This window comes from Nicotiana sylvestris, chromosome 7, assembly GCF_000393655.2.
Source record: "Nicotiana sylvestris chromosome 7, ASM39365v2, whole genome shotgun sequence".
NCBI lineage: Eukaryota > Viridiplantae > Streptophyta > Magnoliopsida > Solanales > Solanaceae > Nicotiana > Nicotiana sylvestris.
In genome coordinates, this window is record NC_091063.1 from 81,206,266 (window position 1) to 81,223,301 (window position 17,036).

The following is a 17,036-nucleotide window of genomic DNA, read 5'->3' on the forward strand; positions in this document are numbered from 1 at the left end:
TTTAGCATGGAAAATTAACCAATTAAAGCCTGATTAGTACCTATAAAGGAACACCACAATCACAAGTATAAGACTCACTCGCATGCTATGACCTAATAATGATGTATAAATACTCGTCACCTCACCTATACGTCGTACTCAACAACTAAACAACTAGCAATTAAGACAACAACACCTAATCCCTCAAGCTAAAGTTAGCCACAACACTTACCTCGATTCCACGACCAAAATCAAGCCTCATTTACCGCTTTACCTCTCTGTTCCACCTCCAATTCACTCGTATCTAGACACAATTAACTTAATATCATCAATAGATGCTTGAGAAATCAATTCCAATGCATAATTATAGGTTTCCCAATACTTTCCCCAAAAAGTCAAAAATCGACTCTAGGCCTGCTTGGTCCAAACTCGAAATTTGGACCAAAATCCGATTACCCATTCACCCCCGAGCCCGGATATACAATTGATTTTGGAATCCGACCTCAATTTGAGGTCTAAATCCCTAAATTTTAAAATTCCTAAATTCTACCCAAGAACACCCAATTCCACCATGAAAAGCCCTAGATTTTGTGTTGAAATCTTGTAAAAAGATGAGATAGATTGAAAGAAAATGAGTTAAGAATCATTTACCTATGATTTGTGCAAGAATTGGTCTTTAGAAAATCGTTTCTTGAAGCTTAGGGTTTGAGAATTTGAGAAATGAATTGAAAATCCCGTCTAAGTCCCTTTTTGCACAGTCGCAAATGTCGCATTTGTGATAGGAGCTTCGCAATTACGAAGCTCGCAAATGTGAGACAACCGTCGTAAATGCGAACCTACCGCATTTCTGCTACTGTCTCAAATGCGAGCCTTTGGTCGCATTTGCGATGATCCATCTCCCTTAACTACTTCGCATTTGCGAACTCTGCTGGCCCAGATTCCTAGTCTCATTTGCAAAGAAAGGCTCGCAAAAGCGAACCCTACAAGGCTCACAATTGCGATGCTTGATCTCGCAATTGCAAGATCAGGGTCCTGCAACTGCTGAAGCATACCAACAACCTTTTCCTAAGTCCAAAATCATTCCATAGCCTATCCAAAACTCACCCGAGCCCTCGAGGCTCCAAACCAACCATGCACACAAGTCTTAACACATTATACGAACTTGTTTGTGCGATCAAATCGCCAAAATAACACCTAGAACTATGAATTCAACACCAAAACACATGACATTTTCAAGATGGTTTCAAACTTCCTATTTTGTCAACCAAAGGTTTGAATCACGTCAAATCAACTCCGTTTTTACCAAATTTCCCAGATAAAGTTTAAATATTATAATGGACCTGTAGTGAGCTCCGGAATTAAAATAAGGGCCCGATACCAATAAATTCACACATCATTCAATTTTCATAAACTATTATATTTCCAATTAAACAATTTTCTTCAAAAATTCATTTCTCGGGCTAGGGACCTCGAAATTTAATTTCGGACATACATCCAAGTCCCATATTTTACTACGGATCCTCCGGATCGTCAAATTACGGGTCCGGTTACACAAAATGTTTACCAAAATCAACTTAAACCAATTTTAAAGGCAAAACTCAATATTTTTTTTCTCAAATTTTCATATAAAGCTTTTCGGAAGCACGCTCAGACTGTACACACAAATCGAGAAGAGAGAAAATGAGGTTTTCAAGGCTCCGAAATACAGAATTGGATTCTAAAATAAAAGATGACCCTTTGGGTCATCACAAAGGCTATATTGACAAATTTAGCTATTTAGGCTAGTCTTATAATTTAGGCCTACTTAGCTTCCTTGCTAGCCTAAGGATATTTTAGTCATCTAGCCTAAATAGCACTCTAGTATAAATAGTCCCTTCCTCTCATTTTGAAAGGAAGCTTTTGACGATGGATTGCTAAACAAAATACCTCAAGGCTTAAGGTATCTTTTATTTCTGTTTATTTACCACGTTTTCTAAATTATCTATGTTAGGTTTATTATGTATGAGTTTATGTTCATACTCTTGGATTATCTTTTGTATTTGGACGTTAATTCATTGTTATAGTTGATATGTCTTATACTAGGTGCTTTTGATTGCATTCTTTACTTAAGCTTAATCCGTATTTCCTATTAGTCTGGAGGTTTTGGATTGTTCTATCAATCCTTGGGTCTTTGTTTTGATTATCATGTAATCTAAAAATAAAAAAATTCGAAAATTCAGAAAAAATTGAGAGATCATTGTTCATCCCATTCTTTTGAGGTCTGTTGGAGTTGTATGTGCTGAAAATCGAATTCCTTCTCCTCTTTGTTTAATTTTTGATTCCGAAAATTATTGAATCCACTGAAATTGATTGATTTTAAGTGGAAATCCTTGGATTACTTGGGTTCTAGTTCGAATTTCACCACTGTATCTCCATTTGTGACTTCAAATTTTATCGGCTTAACTCAGATTTGAATTTCGTTGAGGAATTGTGTTTGAATTCGATTGGGTAGTCATGATTTTGGTTGGAAACATCATTGTGAAGCTCCATATGAAGATTTGAGAACGATTTGAGCTGAATTTCTAGGGTTTGTGTTCAGAAAAATTCGAACCATTTTGACGAAGAAGAAGACCTAGGGTTGTCGATTTCTTGAGCATTGAACTAAATAAGTTACTGGGATTTGTTCGAGCTGCTATTGGGAAGCCGTATTCTAGATTTGAGCTCGTTTTGCGAAGGTTTGGTTAGGTTTCGATTGAGTCAGTTGAAGCTGTTTTGCGAAGAAGAAAACCACTAGGGTCTTTCGATTGAGGAATTGTTCGCACAAATTAAACATTGGGGATTGATCTTAGAGTGGTTTGGAGGCAGCATCCAAAGTTTTATTGCATCTGCTGAAGGATTGATCAAGAATCGAATTCTCTGCCATTGAAGCTCGAAGAACTTGGGCGAACAGCTGCGATTTCTGGAATTGAGTTTTTGATTGTATTGCATAGACTACACAACGTCTCTACGCATCGACGCATAGCTGACTCCAGCAATTCATCGTTGAAGAATTGCACAGGTTTGATTTCTGAGTATTAAGCTAAGCTCGACTTCTGAAAAATTGAAGATTGAAATTCATCTTTAGCTCTTTGGAATTGATTGAGTTTGAGTTCATAAGTCGACTCGAGCTTCTTGTTGGTTTGTTATTGAGTGAATTTGTGAGCGCCACCGGAGGTTGCTGTTGAATTGTGAACTAGATAACTGTTTAGAGCTTGTTGTGAGACGCTGAAGTTTTTTCCCTGTGTTTTGAAGTTGAATTCTGCTTCTATGAGTTTGACTACTATTTGGTGCGACTGTTTGTCCTTTCCGAATCTTGAGAGCTGCTGCACTATTTAGAAATTCTCTGCACTATGTTGCTTGCTGCTGTAACTAAAGTTTGAGATAGGTAGCAGCTTATAATCTGATTGGGGATAGCTATTCAAACTGATTAAAGAAAAACAACTACAGCTGGGGTGAACTGAAAATTTCGAAGTGAGGTTTGAAAAACAGCTGTTGTAAGTATTGGAATTCTGGTTTCATACCTGTTATGCACTTCTGAGTTTATTTTTGTTAAGTTGACTGTGGGATTCAATTTCTAATCCTTGTAGTAAATCTATCTCAGTTTCTGCTGCTAAGGATTGAGTTTGCTGCTGAAGTTCTTTTTTGGTTTATGAGTTTTGAGTTGAAGGTTGTCGATTAAGCATATACTGAAAATAACCTCTGGTTGTTCTGAGTGTAGTTATGGTTTTAATATTCTGCCGAGTGTTGGGTAAGTGTATTGCTGACATTGCAGCTTTAGATAGCATTTTGAGTTCGGAAATTAGAGGCTTTGAGCTGAAGTGTTGGGCTACAGTTTAAGCGACAAATATGCACTGTTGAGCTCCAGTTAAGCTGCAAACATGCAGCACCTTATTCAGTTAAGTTCCAACTGCATTTTTTGCACAGCTGTGCCTTGAAATAAGTCTTCTGATAGTTGTCCATGAGAATAGTTAATGTGACTAATCAGTTGAGTTTTAGAACTGTTTGGGACTGCATTTGAAATCAGCACAACTGAAGCCAAACTTCTGCAATTTCTGCACAGTTAATTCTACACAGTCCAGCTTCGGCTGATGAGTTCGGTCACGACCCAAAATTCATTAAAGGCCGTGATTGCGCCGTACACCACTGTCAGGCAAACCAACACTAAATAGTTAATTAAATTCTCATTTTAATATTTTTGAAATCATAAATTTCCTTCAACTTAACTAGTAAAAGATGAACTTTACAGTATAATAATAATGTTTTCCAATTTCAACACTGAATATCGCATAATCATCTCCGGTGTCACAAGTGCATGCGCATTTACTAGGAAATAAAATAAAATACATTAACTGTCCGGAATACAAATTTGGACAGAAAAGAAAATACAAGTACTCCGAAGGAGACTCTGCTGGCTGCGGATCGTCTCATAAGATGCTGCTCACCTAAGTCCCTGTATCAACCACGCCGTTGCACTCACAAGGCCACTAGACATACATGTGCCAGTACAACAAAATATACCACAAGTGTAGTATGAGTACGAAAACAACGCGTATCCAGTAAGTATCATGTCTAATCTTGAAGAAGAAGTAACGAGAGGTCGACTCCGACACTTACTATGGCCAACAATAATATACCGCTAATATAATAAATTATGGATTTTATAAGGTGACTGTAAACTCAATAACATGAAGCAGGTAAACAATTCTTTTGTTAATAGGAAATTTTTAAAATTTATTTTTATCTTTTAACAATTTATATCTCCGGCCAATTAGGCCACATCAATTATCAGTAATTCCAGAACAATCAATTAAGTTATGCGCAAATCATGTCGAGGTCGTATGACACGATCCAACATAATATTTAAACTGTGCACATCCAGAGGGTCGAACAACGCGAACCATAGATGCATCTATTTAATCTGTCATGGCATTCGGCCCGTTCCACCAAAGGAAAACACAATCATTAGTCAATCAAGAATTCATCAAGGAGCAATTATCCAAAGAAATGTAAATCCCCTTTTTACCAGTCAAGAAAACGAGGTTTAACCTTTTGGAAATTCCTTTACCAAGTTCGATATGATTTAAGCAATTTAAATTGACAACAAGGTTATCAATTTCGCAAGTATAGCATGCTTTTGGGTCCTAGACTACCCGGACTTAAGCATAATAGTAGCTACGCACGGACTCTCATCACCTCGTGTGTACGTAGCCCCCCACAAATAGAGGCACATATTGAATTATTTCACCTATGGGGTTAATTCCCTCTTACAAGGTTAGAAAGGAGACTTACCTCGCTCCAAAGCTTCATAACCGGCTCACAAGCCCTTCCGACGACTCAAATCGGTGGCCAATGCTCCAAAACTAGTCAATAATTGTGCAAACCCATCAATATATACTCAAATACTCATTTTAATCCTATTTATAACAATTTCCCAACTCCGCTTGAGAAGTTGATAAAATCACTCTCGGGCTCACGTGCCCAAATTCAAAGATCAACTTTACCCATAACTCCACGAACTCAAATATATAATTTGTTTCCTATTCCATGCCCAAATTAGTGGTCAAAATCCAAGAATATCAATTTCTAAATTTTTCTTGAAAATCCCAAATCTCTACCAATTTCCATGCTTAAATCCTTTTACAAACTAGGTATTTAACTTGCAATAGGTGAGGATCACTCACCTTGTGTTTCCCGATGAACATCTCTCCTTGAAGCTCTCCAAAATCGCCCCTCCAAGTGGGAAATGGAAGAAAAATGAGCCGAATCCCGTCTTTAAAACATTTTTCGTAGCCGTCCTTCTTCACCTGCAGTACACCGGCCGCACCTGCGGAAAGTCCATCGCAGGTGCGGTTCCCTCCAAGCCAGGCGAAATCCGATTCTGTTGTTACCCATGCGCTTCTGCCCCTTCGCACGTGCGAAGCTCATCTCGCATCAGTGAGATCGAAGATGCAGAAATACCCTCGCATCTGCGGCCATCCCAGCTCCGTTCAAATGTCGCTTCTGCGAACCTATAGTCGCACCTGCGGCCCTTTCCACGCAGGTGCAATTACACCAGATACCAGCAATCTTAGCCTTTCTCAAATTCCAAATTCGATCCGTTAACCATCCAGAATCCATGAATCGCACCCGGGACCCCGTCCAATTATACAAACCAGTTCCAAAACATAACGCGGACCTGCTCGAGGCTTTATATCACATCAAACAACGTTGAAATCATGAATCGCAATCCAATTCAAGCTTTATGGACTTTAGAACTTCGATCTTCTTCGTTCGATGCCGAAACTTATCAAATCACGTCCGATTGACCTCAAATTTTACACACAAGTCACATTTGACATTACGGACCTACTTTAACTTTCGGAATCGAAATTCGACCCCGATATCAAAAAGTCGACTTCCCGTCGATCTCCTACAAAACCTTCAAATTTTTAGCTTTCGTCAAATGACCCCAAAATGACCTACGGACCACCGAATCCACTTCTGGACGCTCGACCAACACCAGAATCACCATACAGAGCTATTCCCAAACTCGAAATCTCAAACGGACATTGATGATATTGAAATGCACTTCAACCCAAATTTATGAAATTCTTCCAAAATGCTAACTTTCACAATAGGCGCCAAAACGCTCCGGGGTCATCCAAAACCCGATCCGGACATACTCCTAGGTCCAAAATAATCCTACGAACCTGTTGGAACTTTTAAATACCAATTCCGAGGCCGTTTACTCAAAAATCCAACCTTAGTCAATCCTTCCAACTTAAGGCTTCCGAAATGAAAATTTTCCTTCCAAATCAACTCTGAACTTCCGAAATTCCAATTCCGACCACGCATACAAGTCATGATACCTGAAGTGAAGCTGTTCATGTCCTCAAACTTCCAAACGACGTGCTAGAGCTCAAAACGATCGGTTAGGTCGTTACAAGTTCAACAACCTATAGTTTCTTCCCAGTTTAAGTTTTGCAAATATGACCAGTTTTGCAAAAATAATCGGTTTTTGAGAATATGACCAAACTTTGAAAAGTGTCTAGCTTTGTAGTTTCTTTTCTTTCTCTCTCTTCCAATTTGTAGTGAACTGAACTCTCAACTAGTGTAAACTTGATATTAGTTCATATTAAGTTTATTTCTAGTTTCTTTGTGTGCTTTATTTTATTTCGTGCCATTTCTTTCATGCTTTTCTCTTCTAATTTCGTTGTGAATTGTTTGGATAAAGTCCGTTAGCTTTTAATTGTGCTTTCTTTGGTCACATACATTCCACTCCGAACTGATATTTGATTGCCTACTTGGATTTATTTGAGAATGTTGGTTGTGAAGAGAACTTTTAGATACCCTTGTGTGGAAAAAGGCTAGAGTGGTGAGTTCAATTGAGCGAGGTCGCAAAATCCTTTGACCTGAGTGTTAACACGAGTGTTGAGTGCCATATATATAGAGTGAAACACTAAGGGAGTGAATAGTAAGGTCCTATTTTTGACTAACCAACTTTCTTGCTTTAAGTTTTCTTTTGTAGGTACAAGGAGTCATAAGGGAGGTATGGATGGTTATGTGGGTTCTTCTTATGAAACTAATTGTGCTTCTCCAAGTGTTGAAATCTTTTATGATGAAAGTGGGAGAAAGATAAATTTGAGGCATTATGTGGTGAATGTAGAAGGCTATGATGGTTGCTATAAGTAATCACTATGCGACCAACTTTATTGCTTCTTCCTTTGTTTAATGGTTGGATTGAGTTGTATTCCAAGGGAGTCGCCTTATAAATTTCGGGGTGAGCAGGTTGATAGAGGTGTGATGGTTACCATAACCAAAGGAGACTTTAAAGAAGTGGTTTGATGTGATGTATATCCTATGAAGTATTGCCATGTTCGATTGGGAAAACCTTGGTTTCTTGATCATAATATTCCTATTGAGGGACAATCTCCCTCCTCCATCACTCATACCACCTCAAGAGCCTCGAATGATTAACAACCCTCTTTTTTCAACATGATCATGAGACCATCTTGAATGAGTTGGATGCCATCCAACAAATTTCTAATGGAGAATATAGGAGGAATGAAGATATGTTGGTGAGAAAGGCTGCCTACTTCTATGGAGGAAGAAGTGAAAAATACACAAAGACATAATATTTTTTACACTAGATGTTTGATTTTGGATCGGATGTGCACTTTGGTAGTTGATGGAGCAAGTTGTGACAATTTGGTGAGTGCTACCTTAGTGAAAGAGTTAAAGGTGGAAACTTTCAATCATCCTAGACCTTGTAAGTTGCAATGGTTGAATACTTGTGGCGAACTTAAAGTGAACAAAGTAGTGAAGATTCCTTTCATGATTGGGGATTACAAGGATGAAGTAATTTGTGGGGTTGTGCCATTACATGCTTGCCGTATCATCCTTGGGCGACCTTGGTTGTGTGATAGAGATGTTTTGCATCAAGGAGGGAAGAATCACTATTCTCTTAAGTGGAAAGGCAAGTTGGTGACACTTGAACCATTGGAACCAAGTCAAGTCTTGAAAGAACAAATGAGTTCGAGAACATCCTTGAAAAATGCAAAGAGAAAAAGTAAGGATGAGAGACAAAAGAAAGAGAGAAGTGAGGGAGAGAAAAGTGACAACTCTAGAGTGGAAAAAGGAGAGAATGTATGGAGTGAAGTGAGTGAGTTGTCACAAGAAAAGAGTGAAGAGCTTGACAAGAAAATGAGAGAAAAGAAAGTGGAAAAACAAAAAGAGATCGAGGATTTTCCTTATTCTAATGCTACTAATCTTTCTTCTTTCTCTAGTTGTTTTGTATCTTGTGTAGGGAATTTTGGAGAGGAGCCATCAAGTAACATTCAACCTACTTTGAAGAGCTTGAAAGAAGATCAATCTATCTTTTCAAGAGAACTTATGGAATTTATTGAGCAAATTCAAGGTAAAGAGAATACTTTAGAAGTGCTTCAAGGTAAAATAGCTTATCCTTCTACTCTTGATACTTTAGTTGATTGTGGTGACACTTTGAGTTTGAAAGATACCTATGATATTGATGAGTTTGATAATTCTTTATCTTGTGATGAGAAAAATAATTGTGGCTTGCAACTAGCTAAGAGTTCTTGTTGATTATTGGATGATTCTAGTTCTTTGTTTAATGACTCTTTAGCTAGTGATGATGTTGAGTCTTATGATAGCCCACCTTTATAGGATGATGCATGTGATGATTCTTTTGACTCCACTTTAACTTTGTTGGTAGAAAATTTTGAACATTATGAAGAAACGAGTCAAGAAGAATGTGTTGATGAATTTTTTGATTTTATTTCCATTCCTTTGGAAGAAAGATTCAATTTTTATGATGAAATGGGCAAATTTGAATGTGGTGATTTGGTTGAGAATAAAAAGGAAAGTAAAGTTTTTGATGCTAACACTAGTATTAATTGCTTTACTTATCTTATTCCTACTTTTGAAGAACATTTTTGTTAGATTTTGCTATTGCTTCTATGAGAAAAGGTAAAAATGTTTCTTTTGGTTGTTTGATTGATCATTGTGAGCAAAAAGAACCTAACTTGATTGAATATTTTGTAAAGGTTCAACAAGGAAAAGTTTCTAAGGATAAGGAAAGTCTTGAACTTACACTTTGGCATATTATTTGTCAATAGCTTTTTCCTTTCCCCGAAAGCAAGAATAGTATGTACATTTGGCTTATGATAATTTTGTGTTTATCTAAGGCCATTAAGGTAGAGATTCATAACTTTGAGTATTTTGATATTCTCTATACGGTGATTCATGATGTTGGCCTATTTCTTAAATTACCTTGTGAGTTTGTTGTTGGAAAGTATGTGGATACTTGGGGATTAGAGTTTGTTTTTTACTCCGGAGTTGTTCTTACTATGGTAAAGTGTCTTTATTTGGATTGGAGAGTATGATTTTTATTGCTTCTTATGACACTTGGTTATACTATAAAAGTGTGCACTTTGTTGATACCTTTACAAGATTATGGTTTTATTGGAGGCATGGGACTTTATCTTCTCTTGATTCTTCTCATGAGTATTATTTTTCTTATAGTCAAGTTTGTGTCATTTGTGTTGAAGATGTATTCTTTATAGATTATGACACTTGGCTATATCATAAGAGTGTTACTTTTGAGTGCAAGGTTGCGAACTTTGATCTTTTAGCTTGAACATACAATGCTTTAATTGTGATTGGTTTAGTACTTATGTTTGCCCCTTTCTTGGTTTTGCAAGGTCCAAATTCGAGGACGAATTTCTTTGGGGGGGGGGGGGGAGGGGAGGGAAGGATGATACAATCCGGATGAGCACGCTTAATAAGAATGATTTCATAGTCAATATCATAACATTAGAGTGCTTTAAAGTAGTCAAGATCAAGAAGGCTATATTGACAATTTAGCTATTTAGGCTTGTCTTATAATTTAGGTCTACTTAGCTTCCTTACTAGACTAAGGGTATTTAAGTCATCTAGCCTAAATATCACTCTAGTATAAATAGTCTCTTCCTCTTATTTTGAAAGGAAGCTTTTGCTGATGGATTGATAAACAAAGACCAAACCTTGAGAGGTTTAGGGTATCTTTTATTTCTCTTTATTTACCATATTTTTTAGATTATCTATGTTAGGTTTATTATGTATGAGTTCATGTTCATACTCTTGGATTATTCTTTTGTATTTGAATGTTAATTCATTATTCTAGTTGATATATCTTCTAGGGGCTTTTGATTGCATTCTTTACTTATCTTAATCCGTGTTTTTTTATTATTGTTCTTCCTCAATTAGTGTTTATCATAGTAAATTTAAGGGGTCTAACTAGTTCATAGTTAGGTTCTTGTCTTTCTCTGTTTTAAATCCTAATCTTCTATCTTTTTGATTCCGTGTATTTTTTGCATTATTCATGTTTTCGATACGAATTCATATCAGTCCTGGACACTAGTGGAATAGCTCTTATGTGCTCGCCTAAGCCCAAGAGTGAAAATATCCATATTGGTTATTACAATAAAATTACACTAAAATATTACGTGACACATCACATATTTATACTATATTTACCATTCTTAGCTATACTTTTAGCAATTTTATGATTCGTAGCTATATTTGAATTTTATAGCAAATTCACAAAATAAGAGATTAATTGTTTTGAACTGAAACAAGAGAACAACAAACTATCATAGCTTAGTTGGTTAGAGCGCTTTCTTAGCTAGCGAAGGTCTTGAGTTCGAATCTCAACAAGAACATTTTACTTTTCTGTATTTTTGTATTTCGCCTTGGTTTTATTTGTTGTGCGAATAAATACAATCGATTTAAGTTGTATCCTTTGTATATACCCATGTATACAGTTGATACAATTTGTGTCCGTTGTATACACCCTTGTATTTTGCGTTGGTTACATTTGATACATATTGTATTCGTTACACGAATGAATACAATTGTGCGAATGAATACAATTAATACAGGTTGTATTCGTTGCGCGAACAAATACAATTGACACATGTTGTATTTATTGTGCGTTTGAATACAAGTGATACAAGTTAGTAACAATTGAACAATAGCTACGAATGGTAATTAGGTAAATTAAGTTATTAGGCTCTAAACTATAGTGGTTTATGAAAATTAAACATCCCTATATAATAGTCATTCACTATAAAAAAAAGTTTTTCTCAGAATCGATTTTTAAGTTATATTTTACCTCTCTATAGCAGTTTTTTACCTATGATATCAACATCTATATTTGTAGCTGAACGCTCTTTGTAAAATTACCCTTTTATAACAACCATATGGAATCTTTAAGATTACTAATAATAATTCTAAAAAAATGCACACAATATTTTCCATTAAACAAAGTTTCTATCTTGTATAAGATATAATATTTAAAGATTTGCACATGATATCTTCAATTGGACAAATTTCAAAAAATATTTAGATAGAATATTCAACTATTAAACTCTTAGATTGTCTTTAAGAAAAAGCTACTGGATACCTTTTAGCTGAAAATTTGGACACAAATCTTCACCAATTCAAGTATTATATTGCTATTAAGAGAATGAAAGTTGCGAAACAAGCTACAATTACAAATTTCTTCTATTAATCTTGAAAGAATTTATTTTTCTATGTAGCTTACAATGTCTTCCTTATAGTTTAATGCTTTATACGTTTAGTTATGAATTTATTAATAATGTATAATTTTTTTCAATATTTAACTAGTGAAACATGCATATCTTTTAAGATTTTAAATTTGAATAATTTTCTTAGTTTTTATATGTAACATTAAAAAAAGGAAAAATAATTGATTTTTGGATATTATATAATAGCCAAAAAATATTTAAACGTCAAATGCTGTTATATGTATATAACAACCATTTGTTATAAAAGCAAAAAAATATCGGAACAAACGAGGCTGTTATAGAGAGGGTTGACTGTAGTCTAAAGGGTCGTTTGGTTTGGATATAATTTTTGTTGGTGTGATTCTTTTAGCTTAATCTGTGAGAGTTTAATTCTCTGTTTTTGTTAGATTGCAGTGTTTTTAGAGTATGATAGTGTTTTTAGCATGATAGTGGGATCCTATCATGCTCGAATGAGACGCACACACACAGTAATGACTCGACCGGTCGTTTTGGCCTTTAGCATTTTATTCGGTAGTTTGAGACTTTGAGTAGCTTCATATTATTTGTTATGACTTGCGTGTATGGTTGATTTTGGTTATCGAGCCGTTCGGGATAGATTTAGAAGAATGATTCTTGTTTTAGAAGCTTTAAGTTGGAAGAATTGACCAAGGTTTGACTTTTGGATAAACGGGCTCGAAATCGAGTGTTAATTATTCATATAAGTTTGTATGATGATTTTGGACATGTCCACAAAGTTTGGTTAAATTCTGATGAGTTTTGAATAAGTTTGGGTTGTATGGTGATTGTTTTCGGTTTCGACGTTGATTTGAGCATAAATGTTGCCATATTGAGCAAATGGCCTTTGATTCTTGATCCGTGTTTCGGCTATACCATTATATTCGTATCATAATTTTGGAATCACAGCAACTGAAATCATCAAGTTTCGACACCGTATGAGGAATTTATAGTCATTTTACTAAGAATTGAGTTGTCAATTTTTTAGATTAATTGCGAAATTGCCACTGAATTCGTATTTAAAAATCTGCACTATTTTCAAATATTGAAACCAACATATCTCCTTCATTATAAGGTCAAATGGAGTGATTCAAAATCCTAACTTTCATTGGAGGCATCAAAAGCGAGTTTCGGAATTATTTGGCACAAAAAATGAGGCATAAAAGCTATGCATTTTTGGCTATTAATGTTGTTAAAGTTTTCCTCATCTTGAAAATTTGGGATTGAGAGAATTCAAAGATGTTCTTCAAGTTTTTTCCATGGGTTAAGGTCTAAACCATAACCTAAGTATTTCCCTTTGATTCATTCCCTTGGTTTGAGTTTTAATCCATAGTTTTAATTAAAAAACCATTTAATTCTTTATATCAGGACCTAGAGTTATGTCCTAAATTTTAAAAATTAAAAATGAGTTAGACACGACCACATACTCGAATTTGGCGATTTTTGGAAGAGTATTTTGGACGATATGGGACCCAACTAGCGTGGGTTGGACTCTTGGGTTAAGAACACCCAAGAGTAATATTTTGGCAAATTAGTTGAGCTATCGGACTCCAACTGAGTCAATTTTTATTCGTCTGAGCTTGTATTGGTTCGGGCTTGTAACGACCCGGCCGGTCGTTCATGAGTTACCACTCCGCTTCCCCCATTTCTGCTTTCTTATGTAGTGTTCAGCTATATTTCATCGCATCGTGTTGGTTGGTTCGGGCTTGGAGTAGTTTTGGAGTGATATGAGATACTTAGTCTCTTAAGTTGGCCATTAGGTTGAAAAAGTCAACTGAAAGTTGACTTATGAGTAAACAATCTCGAAATTTGGTTTTTATGATTCAGATAGCTTCGTGAGGTGATTTGGGACTTAGGAGCATGTTTGGAATGTAATTTGGAGGCCCGTGGTAGATTTAGGCTTGAATTGGCGAAATTGCAATTTTGGCGTTTTCCGGTTGGTAGTGGAAATCTTGATATCGGGGTCCGAATGAAATTCCGGAAATTGGAGTAGGTCCGTTGTGTCAATTGTGATGTGCGTACAAAATTTTAGGTCATTCGGAGGAGGTTTGTCGGCTTTTTGATCGTTTGCGGGATTCAGAAGTCTTGAAAACCTTAGGCTTGAATCCGAGGGTGTTTTGATGACTCGATGTTGTTTTGAGTGTTCCGAAGGTTGGTACACGTTTGAATAGTGATATGTTACTTGTTCATATTTTTGGATGAGTTCCCGGGGGCCTCGGGATGATTTCAGATGGTTATCGAAAAGTTTAGAAGTTGGAGAATCAGCTGAAGCTGTTGGTTCTGTCATAACTGCACCTGTAGTTAGGGACCACAGGTGCGATGATCGCAGAAGCGATGAAGGGTCGTAGATGCGGTTGGGCAGCGCAGAAGCGAGAGTTGAGGCGCACCTGCGGGCTAATTGGCCGCAGGTGCGATGAGGGGATTTGATTGAAAATCCGCAAACGCGGAGAAATTGTCTGCAGGTGCAGACCGCAAATGCGTTAATGTGTCCGCAGGTGCGGAAATGCCTGGCAGAAACTATATATACCTGCCTTCGCGAAAGTTGGGTTGTTATACACCATTTTTATCCGGAGTTGAAGCTTTTTAGAAGGTTTTGAAGAGGGAATCAATGGGGTTTTCTTTGAGGTGAGTTTCTTGAACCTAAAACTCAATTCTATGTTGATTTTCAACCATTTAAGCATGAAATTTATGAGATTAAGGGTGAAAAATCGGGGAAGTTAGGGCTTGAAATTGGAGAGGTTAAATTGGGGATTTGAGGGGCCATTTGAGGTCCGATTTCGATGTTCTTGGTATGTATGGACTCGTGGGAGGATAAGGATTTTATTGATATGATTTTTATCGGATTCCGAGACGTGGGCTCAGGGGTCGGGTTTGACCAATTTCGGAATTTTTGATGTAATTCGATTATGAAAGCATGGGCTACGTTCCCTTAGCATATATTGATGTTATGATTCTGAGTTTGGATAGATTCGACGCGAGTTGAGGCCGAGTCGAGAGGCAAGGGTGTCGTGGAGTAGGATTTCATCCGGTTTGAGGTAAGTAACGATTGTAAATCTAGACCTGAGGATATGAAACCCCAGAATTTCGTACTGTTTGATAGATGAGGTGACGTACACATTAGGTGACGAGCGTGTAGGCATGCACCCGTAGGGATTGTGACTTGGTCCGTCCCGTGGAGATTGTATAGTTGCATATTTCGATATATTGTATATGATATCCATGTGTTTTAGAAATTGGTTTTGTTAACTTGGGTTGAATGCCTTGTTTGGGGCCTTTGTGCCGAACTGTTTAGACCCTTAAGGTTTTTTAACTACTTTCCTCGCACTGTTTTGATTTGAAAACATATTGTCAATCATGTTTTTATCTATTTATTGTTTAATCCGATTTCATTACTCTACTTCTGAATATATGAAAACTATTTGGGGTGAGTTTCCCTGATTTTCACTGAAATGCCCGAGTGACCGTGAGGTTAATGACTGAGAGAGGTTGAGGACCTAATGGTGAGGATTATATATATGTTATGGATCGGGCTGCACGCAGCAGCGATATATATATATATATATATATATATATATATATATGGATCGGGCAGCATGCCACAACGAATTATATATTGGATCGGGCTGCACACCACAGCGATATGATGCTTGGGCTATAGGAGCCCCTCCGGAGTTTATACACCCCCACTGAGCATAGTCGTTTATATACTATGGATCGGGTTGCACGCCACAACAGTTATTACTATGAGATAGCTATTGAGCTGGAGTGCTGAGTGTGGGTACTGATTGGCAAGAGTTGAGTCACGAGTGACTGAGAGGCTTGCGCGAGATGCTATACTTATGAGTGATACTTTGCCCGAGGGGCTTGTTTATGAGATTTCCTATTTTCACTCTTCTGTTTATACTGAGCCTCTATTGAAAAATGTTGAATAAATGCTTTAAAAGATTTTCAATGAAATCGAAGCTTTTACGAGGTATTCGGTTATTGAACTGCAGATTTTAACTTTGATAATTCTATTGAAATTTTTGATAAAGTATGCATATGATATTAAATTGCTTGTCACTACACTCAGACTTTATTTACATTAGTTACTTACTGAGTTGGCATACTCATGTTACTCCCTGCACCTTGTGTGTAGATCCAGGTTCCCGAGCATCAGAGTGAGAGCTTCCAACACTCTTAGAGTCTTATCCGGATATTGCAAAGTAGCTGCACGGCGTTCTCAACCCTCCCTTTATCCTTTCTATTCTAGTACTTCGTATTTCAGATTTATTTTGTATTAAGGAGATAGTGTTGAGTTGTACTTATGGTTCATGACTAGTGACACAAGATTCGGACTGTGTGATGTATTTATATACTTATTTCTGTGTGTTTCCTTGATTTTTTTAAAAATGAAAGATTTAAGACTTAATCTATTTAGAAAAAATGAATCTTGCAAAAGATCTTCATATTGTTCGTGTTGTTTTGGCTGGCCTAGTACTGCGATCGGCACCATCACGGCCGGGGTATTTGGGGTTATGACAAGTTGGTATTAGAGCCTAGGTTACATAGGTCTCATGGGTCATGAGCCGGTTTAGTAGAGTTTCGCGGATCTGTACAGAGACGTCTGTACTTATCCTCGGGAGGCTGCAGAACCTTTAGGAAACTTCACATTCTTGAAATTTCTGTCGTGCGAATCTGTTGATTCTAGTACTAAAATTTTATTATGTCACGATCCACACCGATGGGCCGCAATGGTTGCCTGAGTACTATCTGTCAAACACCTTAAGCATGCGTCTAAGATATGAACCTGTATAACATCTGATGTATCACGAAAATAACATACGTGAAGGAAACCTGCCATCAAGGCATATGTACGTATACGTGCAGAATACAGTGGGCGAGCCGACAAGGCTGCTATAGACAATTGTACATCCAAAACTGAAAGCCGACAAGGCCACATACAACCCAACTAGACAT

At 36.9% G+C, this 17,036-nt stretch overlaps 1 protein-coding gene across 3 annotated transcripts; it reads left to right on the top strand.

The window, feature by feature from the left end:
* Window positions 1-1,773: 1,773 nt before the first annotated feature.
* On the top strand, window positions 1,774-16,448 carry LOC104238195 (uncharacterized). Of its 3 annotated transcripts, none has more exons than XM_009792491.2 (3): window positions 1,776-1,918; window positions 2,427-8,923; window positions 16,216-16,448. In XM_009792491.2, the coding sequence occupies exons 2-3, from the start codon at window positions 8,077-8,079 to the stop codon at window positions 16,239-16,241; spliced, it is 873 nt and encodes a 290-aa protein (XP_009790793.1). In that variant the 5' UTR covers window positions 1,776-1,918; window positions 2,427-8,076; the 3' UTR covers window positions 16,242-16,448. The 3 variants fall into 3 exon arrangements, with proteins under 3 accessions (XP_070006648.1, XP_009790793.1, XP_009790794.1); XM_009792492.2 differs by having other exon boundaries at window positions 2,427-8,893; XM_070150547.1 differs by lacking the exon at window positions 16,216-16,448 and having other exon boundaries at window positions 1,774-1,918; window positions 2,427-10,688.
* Window positions 16,449-17,036: the final 588 nt, after the last annotated feature.